The sequence below is a fragment of the Coturnix japonica genome, chromosome 5, assembly GCF_054131305.1.
Source record: "Coturnix japonica strain WE chromosome 5, WE-NBRP24, whole genome shotgun sequence".
In the NCBI taxonomy this organism is placed as follows: Eukaryota; Metazoa; Chordata; class Aves; order Galliformes; family Phasianidae; genus Coturnix; species Coturnix japonica.
Genome location: NC_140667.1, coordinates 3,702,490 through 3,729,466, shown reverse-complemented (window position 1 = coordinate 3,729,466; position 26,977 = coordinate 3,702,490). Strand labels below are relative to the sequence as shown.

The window sequence follows — 26,977 nt, the reverse complement described above, 5'->3', positions numbered from 1 at the left end:
CCATGTTCAGAGTACTATAACTGCAATCAGGAGTCAGGTATGTGCAGCTGGCCAGCATGGCCAGGTTTCAGATGGGTGGTATAACTGAGTTATTTCCAATGGAAATGACAGATAGCAAACTTCAGATAGAAACATACAGCAGCACCCTAATTGCAATGCCCACGAACCTCAGTTTGGTGCTATTTCCAAACCACCTCTTGACTCAAATGCAATTTGCTCCTATCTCAAATGATATTTTCTTTTTTTTCCTAGACTTTGCTTTATTTTCCTATTCAAAAGCATCAAATGGACACAGTTCAGTGTTTCTGCTCTGAATCCTAGTCCCACCTTTAGCTGTCACAAGGGATCTTTTGTTTATTCCTACACGACCCAACAAAACCTGGGCTGTAAACCATTGTGCAACACATCTCAGCCAAAACATAATACAGCATGGGCATCACCTACCCCTGGAAATGGTCTAACTAGGTCTCCCCTGTGGCATGCAACAGTAAATGCTACTTCTCTAAGCGACCACCTCCAGGTACTGCAGGGAAGGAAACAAAAATGGTGGGGAAACAAATCAGAAAGAACAGCTGAAAAGGCTGACAATGTTACTGTCACCAAGGTAAGAACCATTAGCATTGGGTCCCCAGTTCTATATCCTTCACTGGCAGTTTAAGTCCCAGGGAAGATGTTCCCAGTGGATCAATCATATTCATGTAACGTTCACCACGGTGCTTGGCCAAAAACGGACCCCAGTCTGGCTGTGGAGAGCACACCAACTTGAGTCGCTGCAATGTAGGGAAGAGAAAAGAGAGTCTCATTTGGAGTTACGGAGCAAAGCACGGTGCAGAAGAAAGAAGAGCAGGCTTGTTTGAGGTTTTTGACAGTGGTCCTGCAATGCTCCACTGCTCAGTGTTTGTTTTGCACAAAGTTTGCAAGACTAATAGAGGATAAAGTGCTCAGGTTTTAATTATTCATTCTCTCTTGAATCATACGAGGAGAGCTAAGATCTACTGCTACAGATTGCCAGGCTCACTTACTGAAGGACATGTGCACCATTACTTAGCCCAATCGTCTAAGCAGTGGGTAACTGCATTAAAATAATTGGATTTCTGTTTAGCATATTTCCCCAAAGTATACAAATGACCAAAAAGTAGTACATTGCTATGAATGAACCGAGATTCTCATTCTGAGATGACAAAATATTTCACTTCTATCCTCAGCAAAAAGAAAGAGGAGAACATTAGCGTGGCAAACAACAACAAACTTCTCATCTTTCTGCTGATTTCCTTATTGAATAGATCACACGATTGGCTATTTACAGATAAAAAGGAAAGGAAACATATTTCTGATGACTTAAGAGGGAGCAATTACATGTTTATTACCCAATAAAGTGAATCAGGCCTCTATATCAGTTATTTTAATCTCTGCTTAATTACCAGTTTGCAACACTTACCTCCCAGATCAACCATAATAATTTTATGAAGCAGACCCAATGTTCAGAAAATACTGGGCTAGGAATGAAATAACTTCAGTGAAAGCCCCTTCAAAATATGTCCAGCTCTTTGGTACTTCTTTGGGTGCACTACCAATAGGACAGTAAGGGTAGCATCCTATAGGTAGCATCCTATAGGTCACATACTGTAGTACAATACAGCTGAGTTAGAAGATCTGAAGCAGAGCTACTCAATGAGAGAAACTTACAAAGCAACGAACAAGCAAATCTAATTTCATGTTAACTCATCTCCAGTAGTAGTTCCCTCTCCTGACCTCTATGCTCCAACATGCACTACACAAGGGCTGAACAGCCCTGTAGATAAGTGACTTTGCTGCCTAGCTCCAGCTGTGTGCTTGGATGCTCTCCCTAAGGCATCTCACCATTTCATGTTAAATTCCTTTGCCCTTTAAGAAAGGTAAAAACGTGATCTCAGGCACATGTCGTGTGACATATTAAGAGACCAAGTAAATTTTGCTCTCTTCCCATGAGACCCCCATGGGACTTAGGTATGACAGCCTATCACTCTGTAACCTGGCATGTTGCGATGCCATCCCCCAGAGCACATAGGACTCTTGGCAGTGCAGCACATACCAGTGGTTGGGTGAAGCTTACTGCTTTGACATGCCACAAAGCTGGGATAACAGCTTTCTTCCACTGACACCATTTCCAGGGCTTATGAAATTTGTAACACCATCTACCTCTGTTAAAAGCCATCACTTAACGATTTAGGAGCATTTTGTTGAGGAACAGAAAATAGAAGGTCTGCATTTTAAATCAACAGAGCATCTCTTTGTAACACAGTGACTAGCTTACCAGCGAGTAAATCTTAGCAACATTAGCCGTTCAGTACTACAAAAATCTATGTAAAATAAAAAAGACAGTCTCCTGTTACCGTATTTTCAAGCAGCAAAAAGACAGCAGAGTTACCTCAATAAATTTGCCTGGGGCTAGATGCATTTTTATCACAAACATCACTGGGATCCAAATAACTGAGCAGGCCAACATCAGCCACCCAAGCACCATCGACCAACCAGGGTAGTGGTAAGCTCCATAAGTCATCGGTTCCCATTGGTAAAAACTGAAGCAAAGAATGAACTGGAAACAAGGGAGGAAAAAGTCTGAATAAGCAAAAGGAGCTCGCTGTGTAGCCAAGGGCAAGTATATGTGCACACGGTAGCTCTGCATGGGATATAGAACTAAGCACATGCTTCTAGGCAGGGGACTCTCACCAAATGCAACGAACAGGTCAGAGCCTGACTCTAATAAGTTTCATGGAAATCTTGCAAAATCCCACAAAATCTGTATTTATGCCAGAAGAATTGAAATTAGAATCTTGCCCCTAGAGTAACAACCTTTATTACATGGTCTATTGGCAGTTTTACCTAATGTGATTATGTTAAGTTACTCCATTTCATTTATGGTATGAATAGCAATGCATCTGCTTACATTTGTGCATTATTCAGTAACTTTTGGGAAATGCCTGTGCTTACAGTAATTGCACACGGAAGATTTATAGCAGCATAACTAGGTGAAGGTGCATATAAAACGATCGCTTTTATTTCCAGAGATGTGGAGAAGCTGAAAGTCTAATATTAGACTATTCAAATGTATCAAATATTAGTTTTAAAAAGCCATAATAGAAGGGGAGGGGGAGGAATGTATTGCTTGGTTTTGCTTTGTCCATTTCCATAACACAGAAATTGAATTATGAGTGATCGGTGTCAAATTATTTCTCACTCTAAGGTCACTAAATGTTACAATTGGAGGAAACAGCAGCAACACGTGAAAGCCTGAACTGACCTCACTTGCTTTCTGAATTTGCTTCTCATAAGAGACAACATAATTTCGTATTCCCTAGTTGTGATTACTGGCAGCAGCTAAGTATGCAAGTCTGATCAGTAAAGCAACCAAGCAATTGGCAGAAATTGCCTTATCGCTCCCTTCGGAAGCATATAAATTGTTCTAAAGCAGATCTTGAAAACAGCCATTGGAAGAAATAGGTGAAAAAGAAAAGAGAACGTGTGCACATCCTTTTAAATAAGACCCACGAGGAAGCACACGTTCACATTGATACAGTCCTAATATTGTTGATTAAAATGGGCTGTTCCTTCACCCAAACCCCTCTGTGCTAACACAGACTTCAGTTTTCAGTAGAAATGACCTAATTCCTGAACTAGCATCACCTCAAAGAAGTAACCAACTATGGAAGGAACCTTCTACCCTCTCTCCATCCCAAAATCAAAGCGTGATTTCATTCTGGTGCCAAAACATGGCATGCACTCAAAGAACGCCATTGTATTTCAGGTAAAACATAAAGGAAATATTGTGTTAGAGGGTCAGACTGTCAACCGAGCTGCTGCTCATCTTTAAACGTTACGTCGTTACGGGCAGCAGCGCCTGCAGTCTGGGGGAGGAGGAGGAGGAGGAAGAGGAGGAGAAGGAGGAAGAGGAGTTCCCACTTCCCGCAGGGCGCTGTCGCCACCTGCTGTCCTGCACTGCCACCGACATGGAGTGCCTCGGGGAAGCCCGAGCTCCTTGCCATAGAGTGGGAGACACGCCGAAGGAGGTTTTATTTGTTATTAAGGACACGCATGTTTCAGCCTCTGCAAAAATAGCTCCGTCTTTGCAGAGCAGCTGTCACTGAGATCTCCATGAAACCCTTTCCAAAGCGTTTAACATGCTGAAAACATGTTTTTTCCCTAACACAGCCTGAGTAGAGATTTTGTCATGCTCTCTGTATATAAACATACACATCAAATACACACACACACAGAATAACCAAACCATGCTGCTATGCCACGGTGTGCTGTGCATGGAAGGGCTTCAACAGCACTGCAGGGACACCACCAGCTCAACAGCAACAACACAGGAAAAGGCACCAGCAATTCTTGCTTACTGTTAAGATAGTTGGGGTCACAAAGGCCCAACAGACTCGCCAGAATTTACTCGGCTGGAATCCAATCATCATTTCTATATCTTCACAAAACCTTTGCAATCCTGTAAGTTGAAAAGGTAAATGCGATTAGGGGTGAAAGAAACTAGTTTTAACCTGCGATACAGCTTTTGTGACCCTCTTTATGTCCAATTGCAGTAATGAATTGTGACATGTTAGCTGAAAACCTCAACTGAAGGATTCTAAGTGGCATAACATGACATCAATTCCAATGAGCTGCTTGATTCCTAAGGTTTATACAAAAATGGAGCTCTCAGCAGAGATTAATCATTGCGATTAGAGCCTTACAGGTGGAGACGTGGTGAGCATCTGCTAATTAACATGTTACAGCTCATCTAATGGTGATGAGAAGGAGGAAATCTGGGGTCCTCCATTAACTGGACATTTCAAACTCAGGCCAATTTGATTTGATAAAGCGGGTGACTGTGTCTGCCATTTACATTGTACAGTGCATCATTCTACACTGTTTAGTCTCATTTCTATGATGTGGAGACAGGGAAGGAGCTTAAACATCGCAGGAAAGTCATTAAGTGAAGGAAGAAACTCTCAGAAGAAAAGCAACAAATGGCTTTATGTTCTCAGTGCCCCCATAGCCAGCCACTGCAGCCGCTAAACATAAGAAGGGATAATCCCCAGGTTTTATCCCCCTAATTTTGAAGCTTTCTACTATTATTGAGGAGAAATTAATCTGTCCACCTGACTTCTAACAATTAAGAATGGATTTCCTAGCATATAAAAAATAGCAATGGCTCAGAGCTCAGCGACTTCATGTTCAGCATCTTCCGATAGGAGAACAGCAGGAGCTGGGGCAGCCCTAGAGCTGAGCTTAGCAATGAACCCAGAGTAAGCCAGCAGGGGCAGATAGCATGCAAGAGAAAAGCTGAAAACTGAAAATAGGTTCAAATATAAAGGACGCTTTAGTTAATAAAGCACTGATTCAATCTTAGTGCATCTGGTTTCCCTCTCAGATCTGTCAGGCCTGCTGCATGACTAAAGGGCCATGACCAATGGGAGTATGGTTGGACTAGATGATCTTCTAGGTCCTTTCCAACCTTGTGATTCTATGATTAATATCTACATCTTTAAGTTATTCCTTAATCATGCATCATCATCTAAACAAGTAAAGAACAAACATCTATGCTGGCAAGCGAAATAAAAAGCTGCACTTGACAGGATAACTTAGCATGGGCCCTCCTGAAAAAAATAAGTGCTTGCAAGAAAAAAAACCAAGCACGCCTCTTTTTAATTTAAAAACCTCAACAAGCAGAGCATGTAACAAGAGCTAAAGAAAGATTTATTTCATCATAAAAGCACCTGCCACTATTCTGCCAGCCTGCTTGCCATGAAGAGTACAAGTGTACAGAGAAAGGTGTCAGCAGAGTGTAAAACAAGTAATTGTCAGAGCTTGAAAATACATTATGCCAATTTTAAGCACCGCTTGAAGGAATTTAACAAGGGCAACAGCCTCACTTGTATTTGCAAGATACAAATTTACGAAGCCGTATTTAGATTTAATGCAGTACAAGTAGTTACAGTGCATTAGTGGAGTGAGTGATGAATGTACAATAAATCCTTCGTTTTTCATGCTGAGAGTGGAAGATTTCAGTGTTTAAATAAAAAGAAAAAAAAAATAAAGGTTAATTCCAGGTAGTAATCTTTGAAGTTGTCATATGAAAGACATGACTAACATCTATTGATTAACAGTCAGTTGGTACAGAAAGCACGAAGCAAATGATTCGCCATTTGTCAGATCTTTGCCACATCTGATTTCTTTAGAGAAATGTGTAACAAAGAAAAGATTTCCTCTACTCAAATCCTTCCTTAGCAGCACTGTAGCTACTCTGCATTATTTTACATTTTCCAGATAAATTAGCATTTTAAGGAATAATGAATGTATTGGGTAAAGCCAAGCAAATCTGATAAGGTGCTGTACCATGAAGGCAGAGTTGTACTTCTTCTGCCACTCAGTGTTCAAAGGTGAGATAGAGCTATTTTCTTCCTGTTTACCTTCATGCTTATTTAAGAACAGGCAGAGCAAATGAATTCTTATGAAGACAAGTCTTAAGTGGCATCAACATGCTCCAGACATAAATTTAAAGCCTGTTATATAGCAAAGTCATCACATGTCCTACAGTTATCTTAGATAACACATTCCCAAGAACCAATTTCCTTAAAGTGGGCAAATTTGGGAACAATCATCAGCTGTCAGCTACAGAGGCATTGAGGTAACTGCACTACTTTACAATAACTGGTAATCTTTCCCATAACTTAAAGTATGGGTTGATGCAATTTACTTTATGGGTTGACTTAATTTACTTTACCATGTACTGAAACGCTGCTTTGACATAAGCAGCAACAGTATTCTTACCATAAATGTAGGAAACTCCAACAAGCTCAAATATGGCAATGATGACAAGAGAGTAAGAAGCTGCATAAGTGTCCACAAGTTGTAACATATACATTCCACCCTGAAGAAAAAAGAAAACAGCTGTTACTTGTGGCATACACGCCTCTCCAGGTGCCATCACAGCGCTGTTCTATTTCTTGCAAGAACGGAGAACGGCCACCAGAGGGGGACTGGGGGCAGAGAGTGATGCTCAAGGACTATATCCTTACCTGAGTGATCATAGGAAATCCCATGATGAAAAAGGAAATGCAGCACCCAAGAGTGAACAGTGCCTTGTGCGTACGTAAGTATTTGGGGAACTCATCTGACACAGAGGTCACTATAGTCTCGATAGTGGCAAACTGCAAGGCAAAATAAAGAGGTTCATTTTCACACTATATACACAAAATAGTCCAACTGGATATACTGCAAAACGAGACAGAATGCTCTGAATCCTTGGTTTTAAATGCTCAGAAGCCAGTGCCAAAGCTTTGCCCAAATTGTTTTAGCGCTGATGGCCTTAATTCTTCTCTCTGTTTATAAGGCAGTACATGGATCACACAGAAAATAGTAAGCACTGCCCTGGTCCTCAGAACACATAAATAGGAAAAGCACCAAGAAAAGAATGGAAAATGAAAGCAGTTTTACCATAGTGTCCAATCCAAGTGTCAGAAGCATCAAAAAGAATATGATAGCCCAGAATGGAGAGAGGGGAAGCCTAGTTAAGGCTTCTGGGTAAACAACAAAAGCAATCCCAGGACCTGGAAATGATACAAATAAAGGTGGTGATAAAATCCATTGCATTTATTTGGTTGACTTTACAGGGGGGAAAAAGGGGGAGAGAAGCAAAAAGTAATGTTTCAAAGTATAATGCTATGTTACTATACTTGATAAAAGTAAAAAACAATCCAAGTCAGTCTCTGCTGTATATAGAAAGATTCTACCACTGTAAGGTTGAGTCTCAAATGATTAACTTCCATTTTAGCTCTAAGGTTCAAGACATTTACACACTGCTACCTTCCATGCTGCAGAACACACTTTTAACCACTGTGCTGATACACTGATCCAAATAAGGGTAAACAAAGCTATGTACTGTGGCTGCTTCTTTCTCACACACCAGAAAATACATTCTGTGTTAGCAGCATATGAAATAACCTACACAGTCAACTCGTGAAGCGTTTCAAGATCCTTCTGAACTAAGGACATGTGAAATATAACAGCAGTGTGGACTGTTAAAGACCGGAAAACTCCAAAGGCTTTGCACATGTTGGAATTTAAAAAGTCAAATGGCCTTCATATAAGAACTATGAAATGCAGACATGCGATCCAGAAGGCGCATGATCACATACAGTGATAAAACCTGTCTTACTGCCCCATCCCTAGACTGGACTCAAATGACACCCAGCCAAGACAAGTTTAACACAACTTGGAGATGAAGGCTCACCCTCAGCTAAGCTCATGTTGTTTTTCCCTAATACAATAGCCTAATTCATCCAGAAGACAGGGGCTACAATGGAAACAATGGAAAAGTTTCATTTCCATTCCTACTCAGCTGACTGGCAAACCAAAAAGAAGAAATGAAGCAGCGAAGAATTAATTGACATGGCATTAGCCTGCAGGTATACTAACCCCTACTACTTTCTACCAATAAACAGTTTGCCAGTTGGCCATCCTCTCTGGTCAGGTCAGAAGTAGTGCAAAGTCTGTGTCATTATGTATATTTCAGTTTCAAATAGGGGGGAAAAAAAAGAAACTAAGAGCCTTTTATTTCTCTAAACTGGCAAAGCACTTTGTTCCCTTCAGTGTTATTTGCTTCCTTTTGCCTTCAGTAGCAGCTTTCTAATGAGCAATGGGAAATATTAGGGGTTCTGAGAAAAGGTCAAGAAAAAAATTAACAATCCATTTTACCGGTGCTTGTTCCATCAACTACAGGATTTCTGCTTCCCATTTAGCTCTGATAAAGTTATCAAATACGTATTAACCTTAATACCTAATTTTTCTATTAGTATCAATGTTAGCACACATAAATGAAGGAAACTTTTCTTGGTTTCTATCCCCTACTGTTGAAGGTTAATATAATACACCTAGCACCCTCACACACACACAGAAAAATCTATGCTAGGAAGTGTAAGTCTGTATATAGGTTATCATAAAATGACTTCAGGCTTGTCCATTTAACGCAGTTTGAACTGATCCTAAGGGTTGGCGTAGAGTTGAAGTGCTGCATATTTCACAGGAAACAAAACTGAACTACACTAAGACTTATCTCTTTATAATTCAACCCTTTAAGCTTCTCTGCGTAGTACCCCTTCCTACATCCTTCTGCTTCATATCAAATCATACACGACTGCACCAATTACTCCATCAGTCACACTCTTCTCATATACATTCAATACAATACAATAGAGTCATCAATAATAGAGCTGAAGGCATCACCAGTATTGTGTCCAGTTAATGAGATGGCAGCATACCCTACCTTGGTCTGCCACAGCTTCAATATTCACTTTAAGCTCATTTGCCATGAAGCCAATAACTGAGAAGATGACAAAGCCCGCAAATATACTCGTGGCACTGTTGGTACACGTGACTATCAATGTGTCCCTGGAAAGAAAGCACAAAAAGGGAAGGTTCTATATGCACTGCAAGACTCTCACATGACATACACGTTCTGTAGTAACACTAACCAAAGGGAACTTTTACACTAATCCAGTATTTTAGATACCAGACTGAGATGACAGAAGTCTTCACACCACAAGAAATCAGCTGTGCAAATTTTCATGACTTAAACACCATGTAGGAAGCCATAGGCTAAACAGAAGGCTGAATGTTTCTGCTTCTGGCATCTCTAAAGACAGGAGCAGTGATGACAGTTTGTAACAGAGTGCTGTAACTCTGCCTATGGTGGCCATCCACTCACTGCAGTGTATGTGAAATACCCACCAGAGCCAAGACAAGATTATTTGGGTCCTAAATATTACTATACACAACATATCCATTTGTGGAGGATTCTCCACTACTGTCCTCATTTTTTGGTGCTGTAATGGGAATCTCACGAAATCCATATCTGAACGTCATGCTATGCTGGGTAAGTACATGTGGTCTGGCAGGAAGCAAGCCATCATTACCCCATAACTTCATGCAATAATGGGGAAAAAATATTTAAGAGAGGTTAGAGGCACATACAGAAATTGGATGTTAAATGTATGAACAATAGAAAACTTTAGCTTATTCTACGGTTGTTCTTCAGTAGACACTGACAACTGGCACGGTTTCATAAGCACTGCTCACACTCGCTGGCAGCTTCTCAGATTCTCTTTCAACTTACAACTGCCAACTCTGAAAATGAAGTGTCAATAGGGACTATAATTAACTGACAATTCATCTTGAGACCTGGATTAGATTAGGACCCTGGGAGGCAACAAGACGAAAAGGGGAGGGAATGAAAACAGAACACTATGGAGCATTTCAAAGCACATTTCTACAAGCTGGAAAATAACAGCATTTTTGGACAAGATCTCTTTAATAAGTCTCATGGACTCCCACGTACCTGTAGCAGTTATTATGGAATTTATTGTAAGAAGAGAGAGTAATTAGGCCTCCCCATGCTGCAGATAAGGAGAAGAAAATCTGAGTGGCAGCATCCTTCCAAACCTAAATGAGACAGACAGGAGAGGAATTGGCTTCAGGAAAGAATTAGTGAGATCAATAACACAAAGAATTACTGCTGGGGATTAACATGTAAGTAGTTCCAATAACCTTTGGAGCTGTGGATGTAAATAGAACACTATATACACATAACATCCTGCCCTGAAATACAGCAGTCATTTTATTAGGAATACTCTATTTGTTCAGCCCAACTGAAATGATATTATATCATCTTTGCCATGTATGAAGGACACAAGTATTCAGCACATTATTTTGCTGGGTACAAGGCAGCCTCAATACATTCTGCAAAGGAAACACAAATCAAGAGGAAAAAATCTGTATTGGGCACTGATGGGACAGTTACATTATCTTCCTAATGAAAGCAATGAGATTCTGCAATCCTGTTTTGTTTGTGAAAGATGTAACACTACCAAAGGATTACAACACTAATTGTTTTTAGGGATAAGGACATGAAGACCTGTTGAAGTCACACTGCTATTGACAGAAGGAGGTGCTCATGTGCCATTCCAAGCGATCCAAATCCCTGTGTGGGTTCATATTTACACAGATACAGAGTAGGTGTATTTTTGTAGCATCTTTTATTGGTTTAATTAGCAAAAAACAGCATCACAGAGATCAGATGCAATTTAAGTGAGGAAGCAGAGCTGAATCATCCAGACCAGCCCATCTTCTCTAGAGAGCAAAGTCAGGTACTGAGTCCTTTATTTCTGAACTGTAATGGCTGCAACAGCCATTAAGTGAGAAATCTGTATGGATCATTCATCCTATCAGTTACAAGCACAGCAAGCAGCTCACCATAGCATCAATGAGCTTCTCCCACTTGGGCGTGATGAAGTACCAGATCCCAGCTCCAGCCCCAGGTAGTGTCACACCTCGTATGAGTAGGATGATGAGAACCACGTAAGGGAACGTTGCTGTGAAATACACCACCTGGACAGACCAAAAAGATCATTAGAGGGATTCTTTGGATCTATAAGAAGAGGGGGAAAGAACTGGAATTGTTATGCTATTGCCTTAAAAAAAGCAATTACTAGGGATCAAATAAACAGGGGATAAGACTAGGACAGAGCTGTAATACTTTTTACATCCCTTCTTAATGCTGGGAACAGGAATAATATCAATGATACAACTGGGATTGCAGGGGAAAAGAAAATGGGAAAGAGAAATCCTGGAGAGCAACAGTAATTTAAAGCTAAGTGGAAACACCATGTTTGATCTTTACCCAGAGAAAACTAATACAGCTCACTGGAATTCAAACGAGCAATGCCATTTAAATACCTAAAGATCTGAGTCTTTTCCTATGTATTTCGCATTTTTCCTTATTTAACTAAGCCAAAAAGGTATCAGTCTGTACCTCTTAGTAATTATATATCAGCATGAAATTACTCATGGGCTCAAAGTGTGGGGGGGGGGGGCAAAAGGGGGAACATCAGTGGAACGATCCAGGTAAGTATCATAATCACTGGGTCTAACTAAACACACAGCAGAGGTTGTGCACTTAATGTCTTCATAATTATCTAGTACAGAGCAGAGCTCTCTCTAGTCAAATCAAATGGCAAAGTTACAACCCGTTAGGATATACTCTTTACCCAAAAGCATTTAAAATCCTTTTACACTTCAGCTTCTGGATCCTACATGGACTGGAATCTTCTGAGCTGACGTGGCTTTTGAAACTGCTTTTCCAGCTTTCTTCTTGCTTTTTCAACAGTCAAACACAGATGCAATTGTCATTTAGATGAGACCTACACAACCTGAGCAGGTTAGTAGTCTCCATATCATTCTACAGTAACCTAAGCATTGAGACCTCCAAAACTGGTTGACTTTACCAGCCTGGTCTCCTGCTCGTTCCATAGACAGACCAACACTGCAGCAGTTCACCACAGTCAGCCTCAAATGCTGCATTCAGGGTGATAAAATACACCCAAACCAGCACTGCTATCAAAGACAGAGCAGCGTTTCCCTGCTCAGAGGGCTGCCTTGCCAACCAGTGCACCTGTACTTGGCTATGCATGAGAATACAGCTTCCTTCTTTACATGATTGCAGGTTGTGATACTTGAAACCAGCTCTCAGAGCCTTAAAGGGGGGCATGATTCCATCGAAGCAGAGCGCTGCTTTCTTGAAGTGTGAAATTACAAATGATTTCCTTACTTTTCCTGATGACTTGATTCCTTTAGCAAGGGAGGCGTACACAATCACCCAGGCAAGGAAAAGAGACAGCGCCAAGGGCCACCTAATCTCACCGGGGTATTCAATCCCTGCTGAAATCTTCAATACAAAGTACCTACAATAATAATAATTTAAAAAGAAAAAGTAAATTTAAAAAAATATATAGGAAAATAATACAAGCGCAGAGAGTAATTCAGTGCATAATCCTACAGTAGTTTGTTCTGCTTTAGCACCCTCACTGGTTTCTCTAGAAGGTTCCAGTGAATCTCACCACGTATTATTTTATGTATCTGCATTGCAGTAGGAGATAAAAATGCCAAGCGTGGGCCAACCCCCCAGCTGTGCTGAGCACCACAGGAATAGGACAAAAATGATACAGTCTTTACAAATGAGCTCTCGTTGTTATCACACATTAAAGCGGATATTATTTATAGTCCTTCCAAATGACATTTCCAGTCTCCCAAACAGTTTGTTCCTGCATTACTGAGTGACTATCTGTGCTACTGCAGATTTTGAAGTAAGCAAAGTAACATTTCTAAGTCTTACTTGAAGTATTCTTCGCTTCCGCTGACAAATGTCTTATTTCCTTCACTGGTGAAGTTAACCATAGTCAAGTTTGGATAGGCACTCATACAGAAAGTCGAGTTCTTGATTTGTATTTTTGGGTGGTCACCAATGATGCATGAATCTGGGGAGTGGGGGGAAAAAGAAAAAGGAAAATGGAAAATTTAACTTGGATTGTTTTACACCATTTGAGCATACAATGACAATGAAAGCATTGCTTGAAAGTCAGTTGCATTTGGTTTCTGTAATACTTTGCTCTAAGAGCAGTAAGTCTCAATAGCTGATGATTTCCCCCCTAATAGCAAAAAGCCCAAGGCATAAAAATTGTCTGCACCAAACAAAGCTCAAAGGAAAAGCTTATATTCCAGCTCATCACAGGTCTGTGCAATGTAACATCTTCCTTCCTGTGTAAATGTAGGCTTGCTTATCGAGATGCTTAGGAGTTCAGCTCCACTAAAGAGAAGCACATCACTGTCAGCAGGATGGGGTGGGATTTTACCCTTGAACCAAATGCGTACTTGAGGACACAGAGCCAGCAATGGAGCATGGGTAAAGGCATAAGCCATCACTAGTCAATGTGGAATTTGGACCAAGAATGCCCCATCAGCCCCCGCTTACCCAATAAAAGTTTGTTTTTGTCTTTACAGTCCGGCGTGTTCCAAGGATTGTTACAGGACGCCCAAGGGAGCACGGGTACAAAGGAGGCGAAAAGGTAGAAAAGAGTGTAGCACAGGATAATATTGTAATATATGGCTATCAGAACGGAGATGATCAACATCGCGATGCCGCAGCCTGAGAGAGAGGGGAAAAAAAAACAACAGCCAAGAAATCCAGCCGGGGGGGGGGGGCTCCTCAGAAGCAGCCCGGAGAGGGGGGGGGCTGCTGCCCTCTCACCTTGCAGGGCAGGGATGGCTTTCCACACCGAGACGGGGCCCTGGCTAGCGAACTGCCCCAGGGAGACCTCCAGAAAGAAGATGGGGATGCCAGCGAGAGCCAGCATCATCAGGTAGGGGATGAGGAACGCACCTTGAGGAGGAGAAGGGGAAGAGCAGAACGCAGCGTGAGCAGAGCGGGCAGAGCGTAGCACCGAAAATAGTTCTCTTTGTTTGCGGGTAGCGATGCCCGCAACCCCAACGCTTTGCTGCGTTTCCTGCGCTGGCTCAACACGGTAAGAGCTTCAGCTGCTGATTTTAACGCCCCCCTGCTTTTGTAAGCGTAGATGAAAATAAGAATTTTAAAACGGCACAGCTTTTTAAATATATCTATATTTTAAAGGTTAGCACCCTCTAAGCCGCTTCCTCTGGCACAAAGCAGCCCTCATAGGGGCGATGCAGCTGTTTAACACGATCCCAGCACCAAGAGCCCCCTGCCATAGCGCTGTGCTGGCAGCTGCAGCGGGTGGGCAACGCGAACGCCCTCCAGCTGCAGGGAGTTTGAATGAAGCCTCTGCGGGCACAGCTTCTGCTGATCAACTTCTTCCTTTAGTGAACCGTTAACCCCCCCCTTCCAAATCTTCTCCCCTCGAATCACATTCTATGCGTTAAGAACAATTCTCGAACAGCTCAAAGCAAGAAGAACACTGACTCTGCTTCCACCCGCGTCCGGGAATCCTCTCCCTCCCCCCTCCCCTGCCGCTTTCCCGTCCCCACGTCGGGGACCGTTGAGTAAAGGATGCGGCTGCAGCGACCCATCGTTCTCCCTTCGTTCCCCTCCCTGTCCTGCTCGGCTTTTTCTTCTTTTTAATAGGAAAACACCAAATGCGAACGAAATCTCGTTGGAACTTCCCTGCTGACCACCAGCTTTTCAATAGGAACCAGAACAACAGAAAACCCAACCAAACTGAAAGCACAGGTTAGACTTCCACTCAATAGGATGCTGTGGGCACACTCGCGACTGCCCGGTCCCAGCCTCCACTCCCCTCGGGTTTCTCCCCACCGGGGGGACTGGGGCAGCTCCCAGCTCAGCCACGTACGGTACTGCAGGAAGAGAGACAGGAAAAAGCCGTCCTACCTCCCCCATTCTTAAAGGCCAGGTACGGGAACCTCCAGACATTGCCCAGCCCAACTGCATAACCCACCATGGAGAGGATGAAATCCAGCTTGCTGGACCAGTTCCCTCGGGCTTTGTTTTCATCCCCCACATCGTCTTCCTAAAGGGGGGGAAAAAAAACGAAGGGGGGAGATCGGACAACAGCCACGGTGGCAAACAACCATCGCGATCAGCAGAGGGCTTTGATTTAGCGGCTGCCCCCAAGGGAAGGGAAGTGGTGGGTGTAGGGCTACGTCTGTGTGTGTGTCCCTTGTCCGGTCACCACCCCCCCGTGCTCCCCCTGGGGTGAAGGGCGCAGGGCTCGGCCCGACATTTCCCTTCCGAGGCTCCAACCCCTGCAATGCGCATCTCTGGCCCTGGGGGATGGGGAGGAGGGGATAGGGAGAAGGGGAGGGAGCTGCCTGGCTCCGGCCCCCGGACCGGGATCCCCACGGCCACAGTTCTGGGGTGCCCAAAGGTGGACAAAGGAGGTTCACCCCGCCCCTGCAGGCTTAGTCCTTTACCCTGAGAAAACTAAAAATCGTTCTTAATGATCGAAGCCTTCTCCTTTCAGGGTAATGGTAGGGACGATAGGGGTGGGGGTACTCCTTCCCGGCCTCCTACCTCGTTAATGTTAATCCCCTCAGAGCTCAGGGGTAGGATCTGACGTTTTGGGGTCTCGGTTGATTGATTTAGGCCCTATTTTTGGCTCCGGGGCGTTCAGCCACCAAGGACTCGGATGCTCGGAGAGCGCAGCTCGTGAAGGCTGCAGAACCTCCTGCCGGAGCCAAGGGATGCCCAAGGACCCCAAGTTTCCTTCTCTGCTTTCTCCTTGGACAGACTCAGGAACGATCACAAGGAACTTCTCTCCCACTGGTCCCAGGGAGAGTCGGTGCCTGGAGGGCACGGCTCGTCGAGCACAAGGGAATGAGCCCGGAACTATCGATCTGCGTTTATACCGATACCTCGTTATTAACGACCGCCAGCAGCACAGCACCTTATCTGCTGCACTCTCTCCCCTTTTCTCCTTCTCCTTCCCCACGGAGCAGCCCCTATCCCCACACCTGTCAGGACTGCTCCCATTAGAGCTTCAGCCCCAAACGATCCTCTACTCCCGCAGGGGGGGCGAGAAATCCCGTAAGGAGGAACTTACCCCCTCCGCTCTGCCGGGAAGAACAGAAGTGTTGCCATCCGTACCCAGTACCACGGTGCTCTGGCTCAAGGTCACCCAGGTGCTTTTGGCATTGTTTTGCTCCAGCGTGCTCTTACCCAGGGCTGGGTTAGCGTCCCCGTCCGTGCTTTGCAAAGCGGCAATTTTGCACTGAGGGATCACAGCTTGCCCGGCAGCCGCTGCCCCGGCCACTTGCTTGTACGGAAAGGTCTCAGCAGATTCCCTTCGGAGCATGGAGTTGGCTTGCACCGGGGTGCTGCTGAGCTTGCAGATTCCAACTTTCGTCCTCTCCAAATCATTCGGTTTGGTTTCTTCGGAGTGAAGCGTTTTGTAGTCGTTAGAGAGCGACCGTGGCAGCCGAGCCATAGCGGCAGGGGGTTGCAGCGAGGCGTTCTGCGGCTCGTTTTCGGGGCTGATTCTTGCAACTCCCGCACCTTCATTTGGTCCAGGAGGAACCGTTTCAGGACTGTTCACAACCTGCCTGTTCATATCCCTTTGGCTGGAGTAATCCTGAAATAACAATGTCGCATATTTTATTAAAAGAAAAAAAAAAAATAAATGAATGTTCGGACTGCAGAGATTTTACAGATTTCTTTCCTCGGGCACAAAATGTGCTCGCTAGAAAATTTGGATTTAAAAAAGAATAAATAAACAAATAAATAAGAAGCTTTGGCTAATTTCGAGGTGTCCCGGTTCCTCTGCTCGCTCTCTCTTTCAAGGTTAATACTTTGGGGGAGAAAACAGTCAGAAACGATGGCAAAATAAAAAACCACGGTGGCTGGAAACCCGCAATTCGAATTTGAGATAAATGTTTCTACAGCACTGCGCCGCCAGACCTCGTTAGGTTTCATATCACGAGCGTAGGATGCTCCCTTCCCTATCACCAGTGTAGAAAGATTCTTTAATTTTACGCCCCATTTCCTTTCTGTCATTCAACAATGCACATTGGCTTTTCTCGCTCCCCTTTATTTTTTTTTATACAGGCAATAGACAAGCTGCCCTATGGGCAGGCAGAGATGTTAAAAAACGAATAGTGCTAGTGAGCGTTTCTGAGCCGTCTGCCACCTTCCAAAACCCAACAGCGAGGCAGCGATACAGGCAAATAACCGCACCACCACAGAGGAATTACGACCAGTAACTGCTGGCTTTCCTGCTTGCTTTTCTAACAGTTTCTACTCTCACACACTTCTGAAGTTTATTTTAAAACGTTTCCTCTAGGCTAAATATATTGACATTCCCATCCACCTGCCTTTCCATCAGTCTAAAGTTATATTTCAAAACACATCGTCTTTTCTTTTACCTCAAGAAGCCCGCAGATGGTTCCCCTCTTTTCTCTTTTAAAAACGTACCTTTTTCAGCCCTACAAGCTGCGAGGTTTCACGGAACAGCCCGTCGCTCTTTCTGTTGCAAGTTCTCTACGTCGTAATCCCATCTCCCGACCCGTAGCAGAAGGGCAGGGTCCATTCTCTGCCCCATCACGGCCATGGATGGCTATACCCCCTATATCCTCCCGACCCCCCGCACCCACCTCCCTGCAGCAGCCCTACCCCGCTCCGCAGGAGCCTTCATCCCTCGGCGGCTCCGCGGGCAGCTCCCCAGCATCCCTCCCCGTCTCCAATGGACGAGCATCCGAGAACCAACACAAGCACCAAATTCATCCACGACCCCCCATATCCTTCAGTCCTTCTAAATTTCAAAGAAGAGAAATCGAGCGCTTACCATGTCTTAAATAGCAACGGATCGACTTGGTAGAGGTAAAAGCTGCAGTACAGGCAATTGACGGACTGGATTTTGCCCAGTCCAGAGCAAAGCTTCTATACTTCCGTGGGAAAGACTGGGTTTGCGTCAGTGCATAGCAAGGTGCCCTTCCTTTGACATTTTCGTGATAATAAGAGTTTGATAAATCATTATCCTTGGATTCAGGTTTTAAAGGGACAACGAGAAGCCAGAGCGTCGGGCTGGCTGTCACTCACGCAGCAGTGGGATTGCGTGTTCCGTGTGACTCATATGGGGGCTGACTACTAAACCAAACCCAGCTAGAGCACGGAAGAACTTTCTTTCTGGTCATTATGGGAAACATGTGAGAAACACACAGCACTGCACCCAGAAACGTTCATGAAGGGGGAAAAATCATCTATTTCTATACCTCTCCCCCTACACACTATTCTTTCTTTTTTCTGCCATTCTTGTCTTTCACGTTATAACCAAATTTAAAGCATCTTATGTATATGAAAATTATACATATAGCCACATCTACTTATAAAGAGAGGTGTTGACCGTGCATATAGCATACAACCACTTTAGTTGTCATCCCTGGACTCTGTGTGCCATCACACGACACCGCATTGCCTATTTTTTACAGTGCATGATGGGGGGAAGCCCTCACCCCTAAATAAATGAAAACGATACACACTAAGTCATTCTCCTTCATCAAAACGGTCTGAATAAGACTTAAGGGGGAGCCAAGGTGAAAATAACCGCAGTCAGGTGCGTGAACTTCTTTCACACCCATCAAAGCTTTTTTTGTTTGAGAAATGGAGGACGATTCCTCATCGTCTTAAGCCACAATCGTTTTCCAAATGAAGTAACCTCACACTGAAGAAATAACGCGTAGGCAAAACGGGACGGTCCCTAAGCAACCTTCTCAATTGTTTTAACGTCAGAGGGAGCGCTGCTGGCCCCCTGCATACACTGCGCTAGCGTCAGCTTCTCCCGAGACTATTTGCTGTTTCAGCGTGAGCAACTCGGGATGCTCACCTACTCTTGGGACGGGCGGGCACTGCGCTGCTCTCCCGAGTACCAAACGCATCTCAAGCACGTCCTTGGTTCCACCGCTCACCACCGGGGGATGCGAAGGCGGCCCCTGGTCACTGCGGACGGCAGCAAGAACTCACCTGCGCGAGTTCTTCCCTGAACCACGAAAGCAAAGGACACAGGGGCTAGAAAAGCTTTTAGCAGGGATCTGCATCGCGTCTCCCAGGCGAAATGAAGAAATTATTTCACCTTACAGCAGAGCCTAAAAGCGCTTTTACAACATAGATAATGCTGGTGCTTAAAACATTCTTAAGCATGAGTACCTGCCTTCCCTTTCCAGGCGTATAACTATACACATATAGAGGTATTTTTACGCACATACACTTTCATGCGCTGCTTTACGCTCCTTTCTTCACCTGCCTCTTATGTTTCCTTGTACCAATGCATGCGGCACTGGGAGCACACAGATTGCAGTTGTGCTGGGCTGGGGGGGGGGGGGTGGTCCTTGGCCCTGCCTTCTTGTCTCTAAGGGCACGGAGCAAACTCAAAGCGACAAGGTATCAGCTCCAAACTTCTAAAATCTAAGGGTTGACTTTTGACTTTCTGTTGGGTTTTTTGTTTGCTTGGTTTGTTTTTGTTTGTTTGTTTGTTTGTTTTTGTTTTGTTGTTTTGTTTTTTTTTTTTTTTTAAAGATGATATGATGCAGTTAATTCCCTTTCTCCCTCGGCACTGCAACGGGAGATCCATGTTCCACTCCCTTTAGGAGCCCCTGGCCCCCTCATTCGGTTTCTCACCACCTCCCCCGCTCGTTGAGGACGCCGGGAGGCTCTCACCGAGCTCCGCAGCAAAGGTTCGGAGGAAAACCCGCAGAGCAACACAGCTCAGCCCGGGGCCGCACCTGTCCAAAAAGGGGAGGACCCCCCAACCCTTATGAAAAAGTCGAGTCCCGCCGAGAGCCGGCAGTGAAACCTACCCCGTTCAGCCCCAACCCGCAGCCCTGCACTGAGCTCCGGCTGCAGCCGCTGCTCCGACATCTGCCTCCTCCCCCCACCCTGCCCACTGCGAAGTTTGCCTTCGTTGGACGGCAGCAGCCGCAGTGCCGAGCTGCTCCCGTGTCTGCGCACCCACTCGTTGGCACCGATCCCTGGGTTGTTAACCCGTCCCCGTCCCCAAATCTTGCAGAGATGTTTCCCCTTTGGGCAACACGGCAATACTGATGCGTTTGCGTGCATTATATATACACATATATTTAGCAGCAGTGGTCGTAACCGTTGTAGTAATTTACCTATAGTGATGCGTAATGCAAAGCCGAAATAGCATTGCATTCCCGCAGCTGTGAGCAATCAGAACAAAACACTTTTCACATCTCCGATTTTCTCTTTTTCTAACCAGACGTAGATTATTTTTATAGTCTTAATTCAGATGAACACAGTCTTCCATGCAAAACCCTTCCCCTGGACCCTTCCTTAAGCCAAAGCACCTTATCAGGCTGCAATATTTCCACTCTCTCAGTTAATTATGTCCAAATAATGAAGAGCCTGTAAAAAAATCTTTAAGGCGATAATTACCTGTTAATTCTCTCCCGTGATATGCCTCAGGCTCATTACTGGCTCTACTATACACTTCTTGATGCGCTCCCCTCCATTCGCTTTAACCCGGCTAACTCACTGGATGGCCCTTGGATTTTCAGCACGTTGCCAAAGTCGTGCATCCTCATTGCGACAAGGAGCCAGTTTCCAGAGAGATTTCGCTCCTTCAGCTGAGATCTCTGTAAATAATCGAAGTGAAGAGAAAGGGGGATCAGGTGGGGTGGGGATGGGAGAGGGGAGGTGGGTAACAGAAGCATCTGGAGGAAATTTCTGCACCACTGGCCAGGCATTGATGCTCCTAACAGCTATTTAACCCATACACGCATGTTTCTTCATTCATCCAGACACTTCCCCCCCCCCCCTTAACCACGGGCCATCATCTCAATCCAGGGCATAATTGACACAGGTTTGAGTTCACCAAATCTCTTATTAAAAAAAATATAAATAAATAAAGACACATAAATAAGAATTAAAACAAAGAAAATCACAGGAAGAAGAAGAAAAAGAAGATGACAATGTATTTAATGGAAACCAACAAGCAGACACTATTTGGAGCTCTGAATATATTCCCCCAGTTTACTCAAGTGCAAGCAAGTCAAGGACGGTTTCTGTAGTGCCACAGTGGCCTCCAGACCTTAGCCTGGTCACTGTGCTCATCACTCCCAGCCAGGAAAGAATGACCTGCCCTTGCATCACAAACAAGATAAAAACACCTCTGTTGGAACTAATGATGCTTAACACTGGGATCAGGAGTTTCCGTTAATTGCACAAATGCATATTAAGTAGGGTTAGTGCAGAAAATAGACAAAATAAAGCCTCCTTAACATCATGCTGGCTCTGAGCGAGGAAAACGTAATTAAAAACATAAGCAGACCAGAAAGGAATGCACTGTAGAGCTATCCCAGTGCTTTTGGATGTCATCAACCAGGTTATTTTATCTCAGCTTTGACATAAATCTGGGATGGACAATAGAATCAGCTATCTGAAAAACGATAACTCACCCAGCTGTGCTATCTCAGTCACTTGATATTACTTAAATACATCAAACTCATGGGTGAATTCCTCATCAGAAATTTGGGAAGAAAAAATATCATAAAGAGACCATCCCTAAAAACAAGAGAGAAGGTTGATTTTCTACTCAGGTGCCCCAGGAGGATGCCACAAACATCCCACAGAAAATACATCAGAATCAATGAATCACCAAGGTTGGAAAAGACCTAAAAGATCATCCAGTCCAGATTCTAGCAAATAAGCTCAATTCTAACACCTTTCACTCTGTGTTTTCTCTTGTGGTGTTGCTTTTTTCCCCCCTACTTTTAACTGTTAGGTCAAAAACAGTATTGATGAAACGCAGTAACACTTATACCTGTGAGGTTATGGGACAATACATTACATAGTTCAATCTTAAGAAAAAATCCTCAAACACTGATGTAAATGCTTTGGTGTTTCACAAGGCATTGCCTGATTGGCATTAGGATCTTTAGAGTTTCTGACTTGGTGGGGAAAAGAAAAGCCTTAAGCTTTTTTCTGTGTTCCCTCATAGAAGATGCTTAGTTGGAGCCCTTGTTGGCCATGAAAAGGGAAACCTCCCCCCAAAAAAGTGATATGAATCATGGAAATTTTCACACAAATAATGAGTTAACTCTGATCCCTGTACATAAGGGGGGGGGGGAGAATCCAACACTTCCATCTATATGAGTACCAAATGAAGAAATCCACCTGTTCACCACGTTGATTTACAGTCAGATTTACACCAGGTTGGGATGTAAGCCTGAATAGTAGTAGTCTGCAAGACATTCCTTAGAGCAGCGAGCTCCCAAGGCTGTAGTTTAAATCTAGTTTACCTTTATTTTGATTGTAGAATAAATATTAGGGGCAGTTATTCAGGTAGTTCTACTCTATTAAAGAGGTAGCACCAACTCCCTGTCCTGAACTCTTGAAACAGATCTGCTGGAATATATTGGTGGTAACACTTCACCTAATCACATCCCACTTAGTAGGCTGCCTATTTAAAGCCCGACAGAGCCCCGGTCTGGGTCCAAGCCTTGAATGAAAGACAGGTATGCCAGCACTGTGGCAGCTGGGAACTACCCCACAGTTGAGAAACAGAAGACAGGGATATATTACACAGCCACTTTTCAGCTTCATTACACTGTCAGATGGCTCAAAGGGGCTGGCATCGCAGCAGAGAATCTGGCTTATAGCTTATACACATGCGGCTGTTACTCACAGGCTTCTCAGCTGTTAGTCAAAGCTACATAAACCCATCACATCTGCACTTCACTAAGAGCAGACCTACGTTCTCTAATGGCACAGTGCTTTTTCCTGGTCATGCTGATCTAGGCTTGAATTGCAACATACCTTCAACTTCAGTTCTGAAGAGATGACTCCAACAACATTAGCAGCAAAAAAATATTACTATTCATTCCCTAAGACAATCCGTTCATTAAATGTAGATAATTAGATTTAAAACAAAGACATGTAGTTGCTTACAAATAACTGAAAAAGCAAGTCAGCTTCTACCAGTCTGTTCTACTTAAGAAAATCAGGTTTAACCACTCTCTTGAGTACAAACCTCAAAGTAATTAGGACGATGTTGCTGTCCTAAGGAATGAGATTCACTGTTTAAATGACCACTTTGTTTATTCCTATGGTTCATCTGGAATTCTGGACAGCTTCAACACCGAGCTCCAAATGCACCGAATGGTCATATAAGAAATTCAAAGTGATCCACTATCTAGACGGATGGAAAACTGAAGCCAGATTTGTGTGTCCAATTTATTGTTGTTATTATGCCACACTGCAAAGAACTTAAAACACAGTTAAATACCATCACTTCTCCAATTAAAGAAGCAGACAAAATAGGAACAGTATATGCAGCAGATGGATAAAACCAGAGACAAACGTAAGGGTAACATGAATTCAGAGCTGAGCTCTACCACAGGCTTCAATCTGAGTGAACACGGGCAGTACACTCCACTCTCTCCTCCTGTTTTTTCTTGCAAAAAACCATTTATGTAAGTAACTTTTAAAGGTATTAGTCATCTCAGCACTAGGCAAATGCATGACTATAAGCTATTGTTATGCTGGCAGCCAGGATAAGGTTTAACACAGCAAGTTCAATCCTCCCCACTTGCTCCAAAGAGAATCTTCTTTCATGCATCAAAAGAAATCAGTATAAAACTCGCTTATGAACCAGTTCTTATTACATACTCTCATGTGTCTAGAAATAACACTGCAAGGCAACTGACTGACTGCCTTGAGGACATCATGCAACGGTAAATCCACACCATGGTTTCCAAATTGCATCATAGTGCTAGAAAACCGTCCTCAAAACTTCAGCTTTTTTTTTTTTTTAGCATGTTGGCATTAAAAACCTGCATTCTGAACAGGTAATTCAATTATTTCTTGCCCTTTGCACAGAACATCAGCTAACCTGACTTTATAGGCATTCTCCCTTCACTGTACCATTTTACACTGACATCAGAGATGAACACCTGATCCAAAAATAGGTGGACATCATTAGGAAGCAATCAGAATCAATACAATCAGATTCCTCAGAGCTGCAGGGGGAAAAAAAAGAAGAAAACATCTGGTATTCCAACAGCCAATTCTGTACAGATCCCAAGATTAAGTTATGAGTCATCTTGAGTTGCAAAGCACAAGACAAAAGAACCTTGAAGTTTGTCCAAGGTAACAGTTGACTAAATTGACCTGTTACATACACTTGGTATCAGCTCAGAAACGTTCTTCAGCTGAAGGACAGAATTCCCACTGACTCAGGCTTGGCTGGTAGACCATTGCCATGCACTTCTGCAACTGAAGGGGACACTGTCTAAAAAACCTGATATTTTCCATGTCAGAATATGCATGACAGTGTACTGCATCTGTGGCATCAGTGGTAAGATTGCAGACATGAATCAGCAGAAGATAAAGAAATTATCCTGTCAGTCTTTGCTTGTGGATTGATTCCCTCCCCCCATAGGTGTTTTTGCAATGTTTTGTGTCTGTTTCTCCATTTTTCTTTCTTTCCTTTAAAGTAGCATTTTGTTCTACCAGCAGCAGTGGAAAATAACTCCAAACTCTAACTAGTTTTTATTGTTTGTTTTTTCCCCCAAAAGAAAGTGCTTTCTGTTTTTAGAACCTCACAGAAGAGCTAACAGATGTTATTTTGTTTCCCTTTTTCTTTTTGTTTCCTTGATGTAACCCTAATTAAAAAAGAAAAAGCAGTGATACTGTGCTTGGTTTCATGCCTCTGTGTGTATCATAGAATTACTCAGGTTGGAAAAGACCACAAAGATCAAGTCCAACCTCAGCCTAACCATAGTGCCCTAACTCTAACAACCCTCTGCTAAATCATTATCACTGAGCTCCACATCCAGCTCTTAAACACACACAGGGATGGTGACTCAATCACCTCCCTGGGGAGCCTATTCCAGTGTTTAACTACCCTTTCCATAAAGAAGTGTTCCCTAATGTCCAACCTAAACTTACCTTGATGCAACTTGAGGCCATTTCCCCTTATCCTGTCACCTGTCACCAGTGAGAAGAGACCAGCCCTGCTCTCATTGTAAGCACCTTTCAGATACTGGAAGAGAGCAATATATATTTCCCAGTTCAAATGCACATGAAAGAAAACCAAAAATCACATTATTTGTGAAAGACAGAAATAGATATTAATAAATGGCTCACCTCAGCATAGGTGTGGGATTTGGCCAAGTGAGGAGATAGAAGGGGGCTGCTAACTCTCTTGATGTCACAATTACCATCACCAAATATAAAACGGCCACAGCACCACTCAAGTTTGGGCATTACACAGTAGTGAACTATTTGGTCAAAGACCAGAGACAGTTCATGCTTGTACAGATGTATGCAATATATCCACTCGGACAAACCAATTACTTCAGTGTCATTGTTCTTGCCTCTGCTGTGTCAGAGGAAATTTTTCAGAGTAATAGTTGTTACTTTATAATTGAAACAAAATAAACTGAAACTTGTTGGATCCAGAGCAAGGCTCCCATCTCTTTCCACCCAATCTGCTCATCCTCAAGAAACACATCATTACTCAGCTCTGAGCAATGACGTTTAGACAAACAAAATTGATTTTGATGTCTGGAGACTCAAACACAGAGAATACCACAGAACTTGACCAGACATTTCTTCCTCCAGCTTCCTTCTGGGATTGACAACTATTAGTGATTTCACTTCAAGTAAAGAAATGTCTGGTCTGTAGCAGACAGAGGAAAATTCCAGGTATCACTTAGCCCTGATGTTGAGGAAGAACAAAGAACCTCCGAAGAAAGTGAAGCCCACACTTCAATGCAATTTTGATGGAGAGAGAAACGAAGTCAGGGAGCATATGCCAGACATAGAGGAAAACAAAAGCCAGACCAACATACAGGATGGAAACAACTGTGTTGTGCAAGAAGGAGTAGCAAAAAGATTTGCAAGATAGAACTATCAGCAGCCCAAAGTATCAGCTTAGTGGTCAGCAGTGTTTGATCAGGGCATCCAGGATCTCCTCATTTGATTTTTAACTTAGCAAAGTAATAAAGAACAGTTGCAAACATCAGACCTTGTGACAAGAGGTGACACAACATGACACATGGCAAGAAAGTGACATATACCTGCTTGGTATTTTCACCAAACATTGAATTTAGAGAGCTGCTATGTGGAATCATGAAAATATTAACACCTACGGCAACTTTTACATCCCTTTTGTACAGATCTAAGGAAATATTCCAACTCCTACTTTATCATGTAACTTAATATCAGCCAGTCTGATTCTATACCTCTGAACTAAGCTTTGTTGTGTGCTCCACACAGGCCACATGTGGCAGCCTGCTGTCATCTCATGTATAACCATAAGTTCTAGACTGTACAATTGCCTGTTTCAGTGAATCTCACCACACTTCCACTCTGCAGATGTCTTTGAATATTTCTGCAGCACATTAGACACTTCATATTCACCTCAGGCACCGTGTCTCAGTCTCAGCTTGGTGCCCAGATCACAGCTAAAGTTCAGGCACTGAAATTGATGTTCCCCTATAAATTCAGATTGATTATTATAGCTTTCTCACACTTTTCTATGTCACTCCCATTCTGGAATGCCTGCCTGCTGTATTATCATTCTGCCCCATTTTCCCTCAAAATACAGCAACCTGGGCTCGCTTATTTGCTCCCAGGAACAGAAACAGTTCACATCCTACAGAGGATTTT

The 26,977-nt window shown here is 43.5% G+C and overlaps 1 protein-coding gene across 2 annotated transcripts; it reads right to left on the bottom strand.

Moving 5' to 3' along the window:
- Positions 1-240: 240 nt before the first annotated feature.
- Positions 241-20,870, bottom strand: SLC6A5 (solute carrier family 6 member 5). 2 transcript variants are annotated; one of them, XM_085549858.1, is made up of 16 exons: positions 20,738-20,870; positions 16,398-16,925; positions 15,227-15,365; positions 14,111-14,242; positions 13,835-14,008; positions 13,199-13,340; positions 12,635-12,767; positions 11,281-11,415; positions 10,367-10,470; positions 9,296-9,420; positions 7,468-7,580; positions 7,050-7,181; positions 6,802-6,901; positions 4,377-4,477; positions 2,408-2,575; positions 241-770 (listed from the first exon to the last, which is right to left on the bottom strand). In XM_085549858.1, exons 2-16 carry the CDS (start codon positions 16,902-16,904, stop codon positions 615-617), a joined length of 2,361 nt encoding a protein of 786 aa, XP_085405984.1. In that variant the 5' UTR covers positions 16,905-16,925; positions 20,738-20,870; the 3' UTR covers positions 241-614. The 2 variants fall into 2 exon arrangements, with proteins under 2 accessions (XP_085405984.1, XP_015718922.2); XM_015863436.3 differs by lacking the exon at positions 20,738-20,870 and adding an exon at positions 18,135-18,393.
- Positions 20,871-26,977: the final 6,107 nt, after the last annotated feature.

Excerpts from the sequence above, each read along its gene's own strand:
- SLC6A5 (XM_015863436.3), bottom strand. Across the intron at positions 9,421-10,366 it reads TTCCATAATAACTGCTACAG|GGACACATTGATAGTCACGT; the intron begins GTACGTGGGAGT and ends CTTTCTTTCCAG. Across the intron at positions 4,478-6,801 it reads TGGAGTTTCCTACATTTATG|GATTGCAAAGGTTTTGTGAA; the intron begins GTAAGAATACTG and ends TTCAACTTACAG.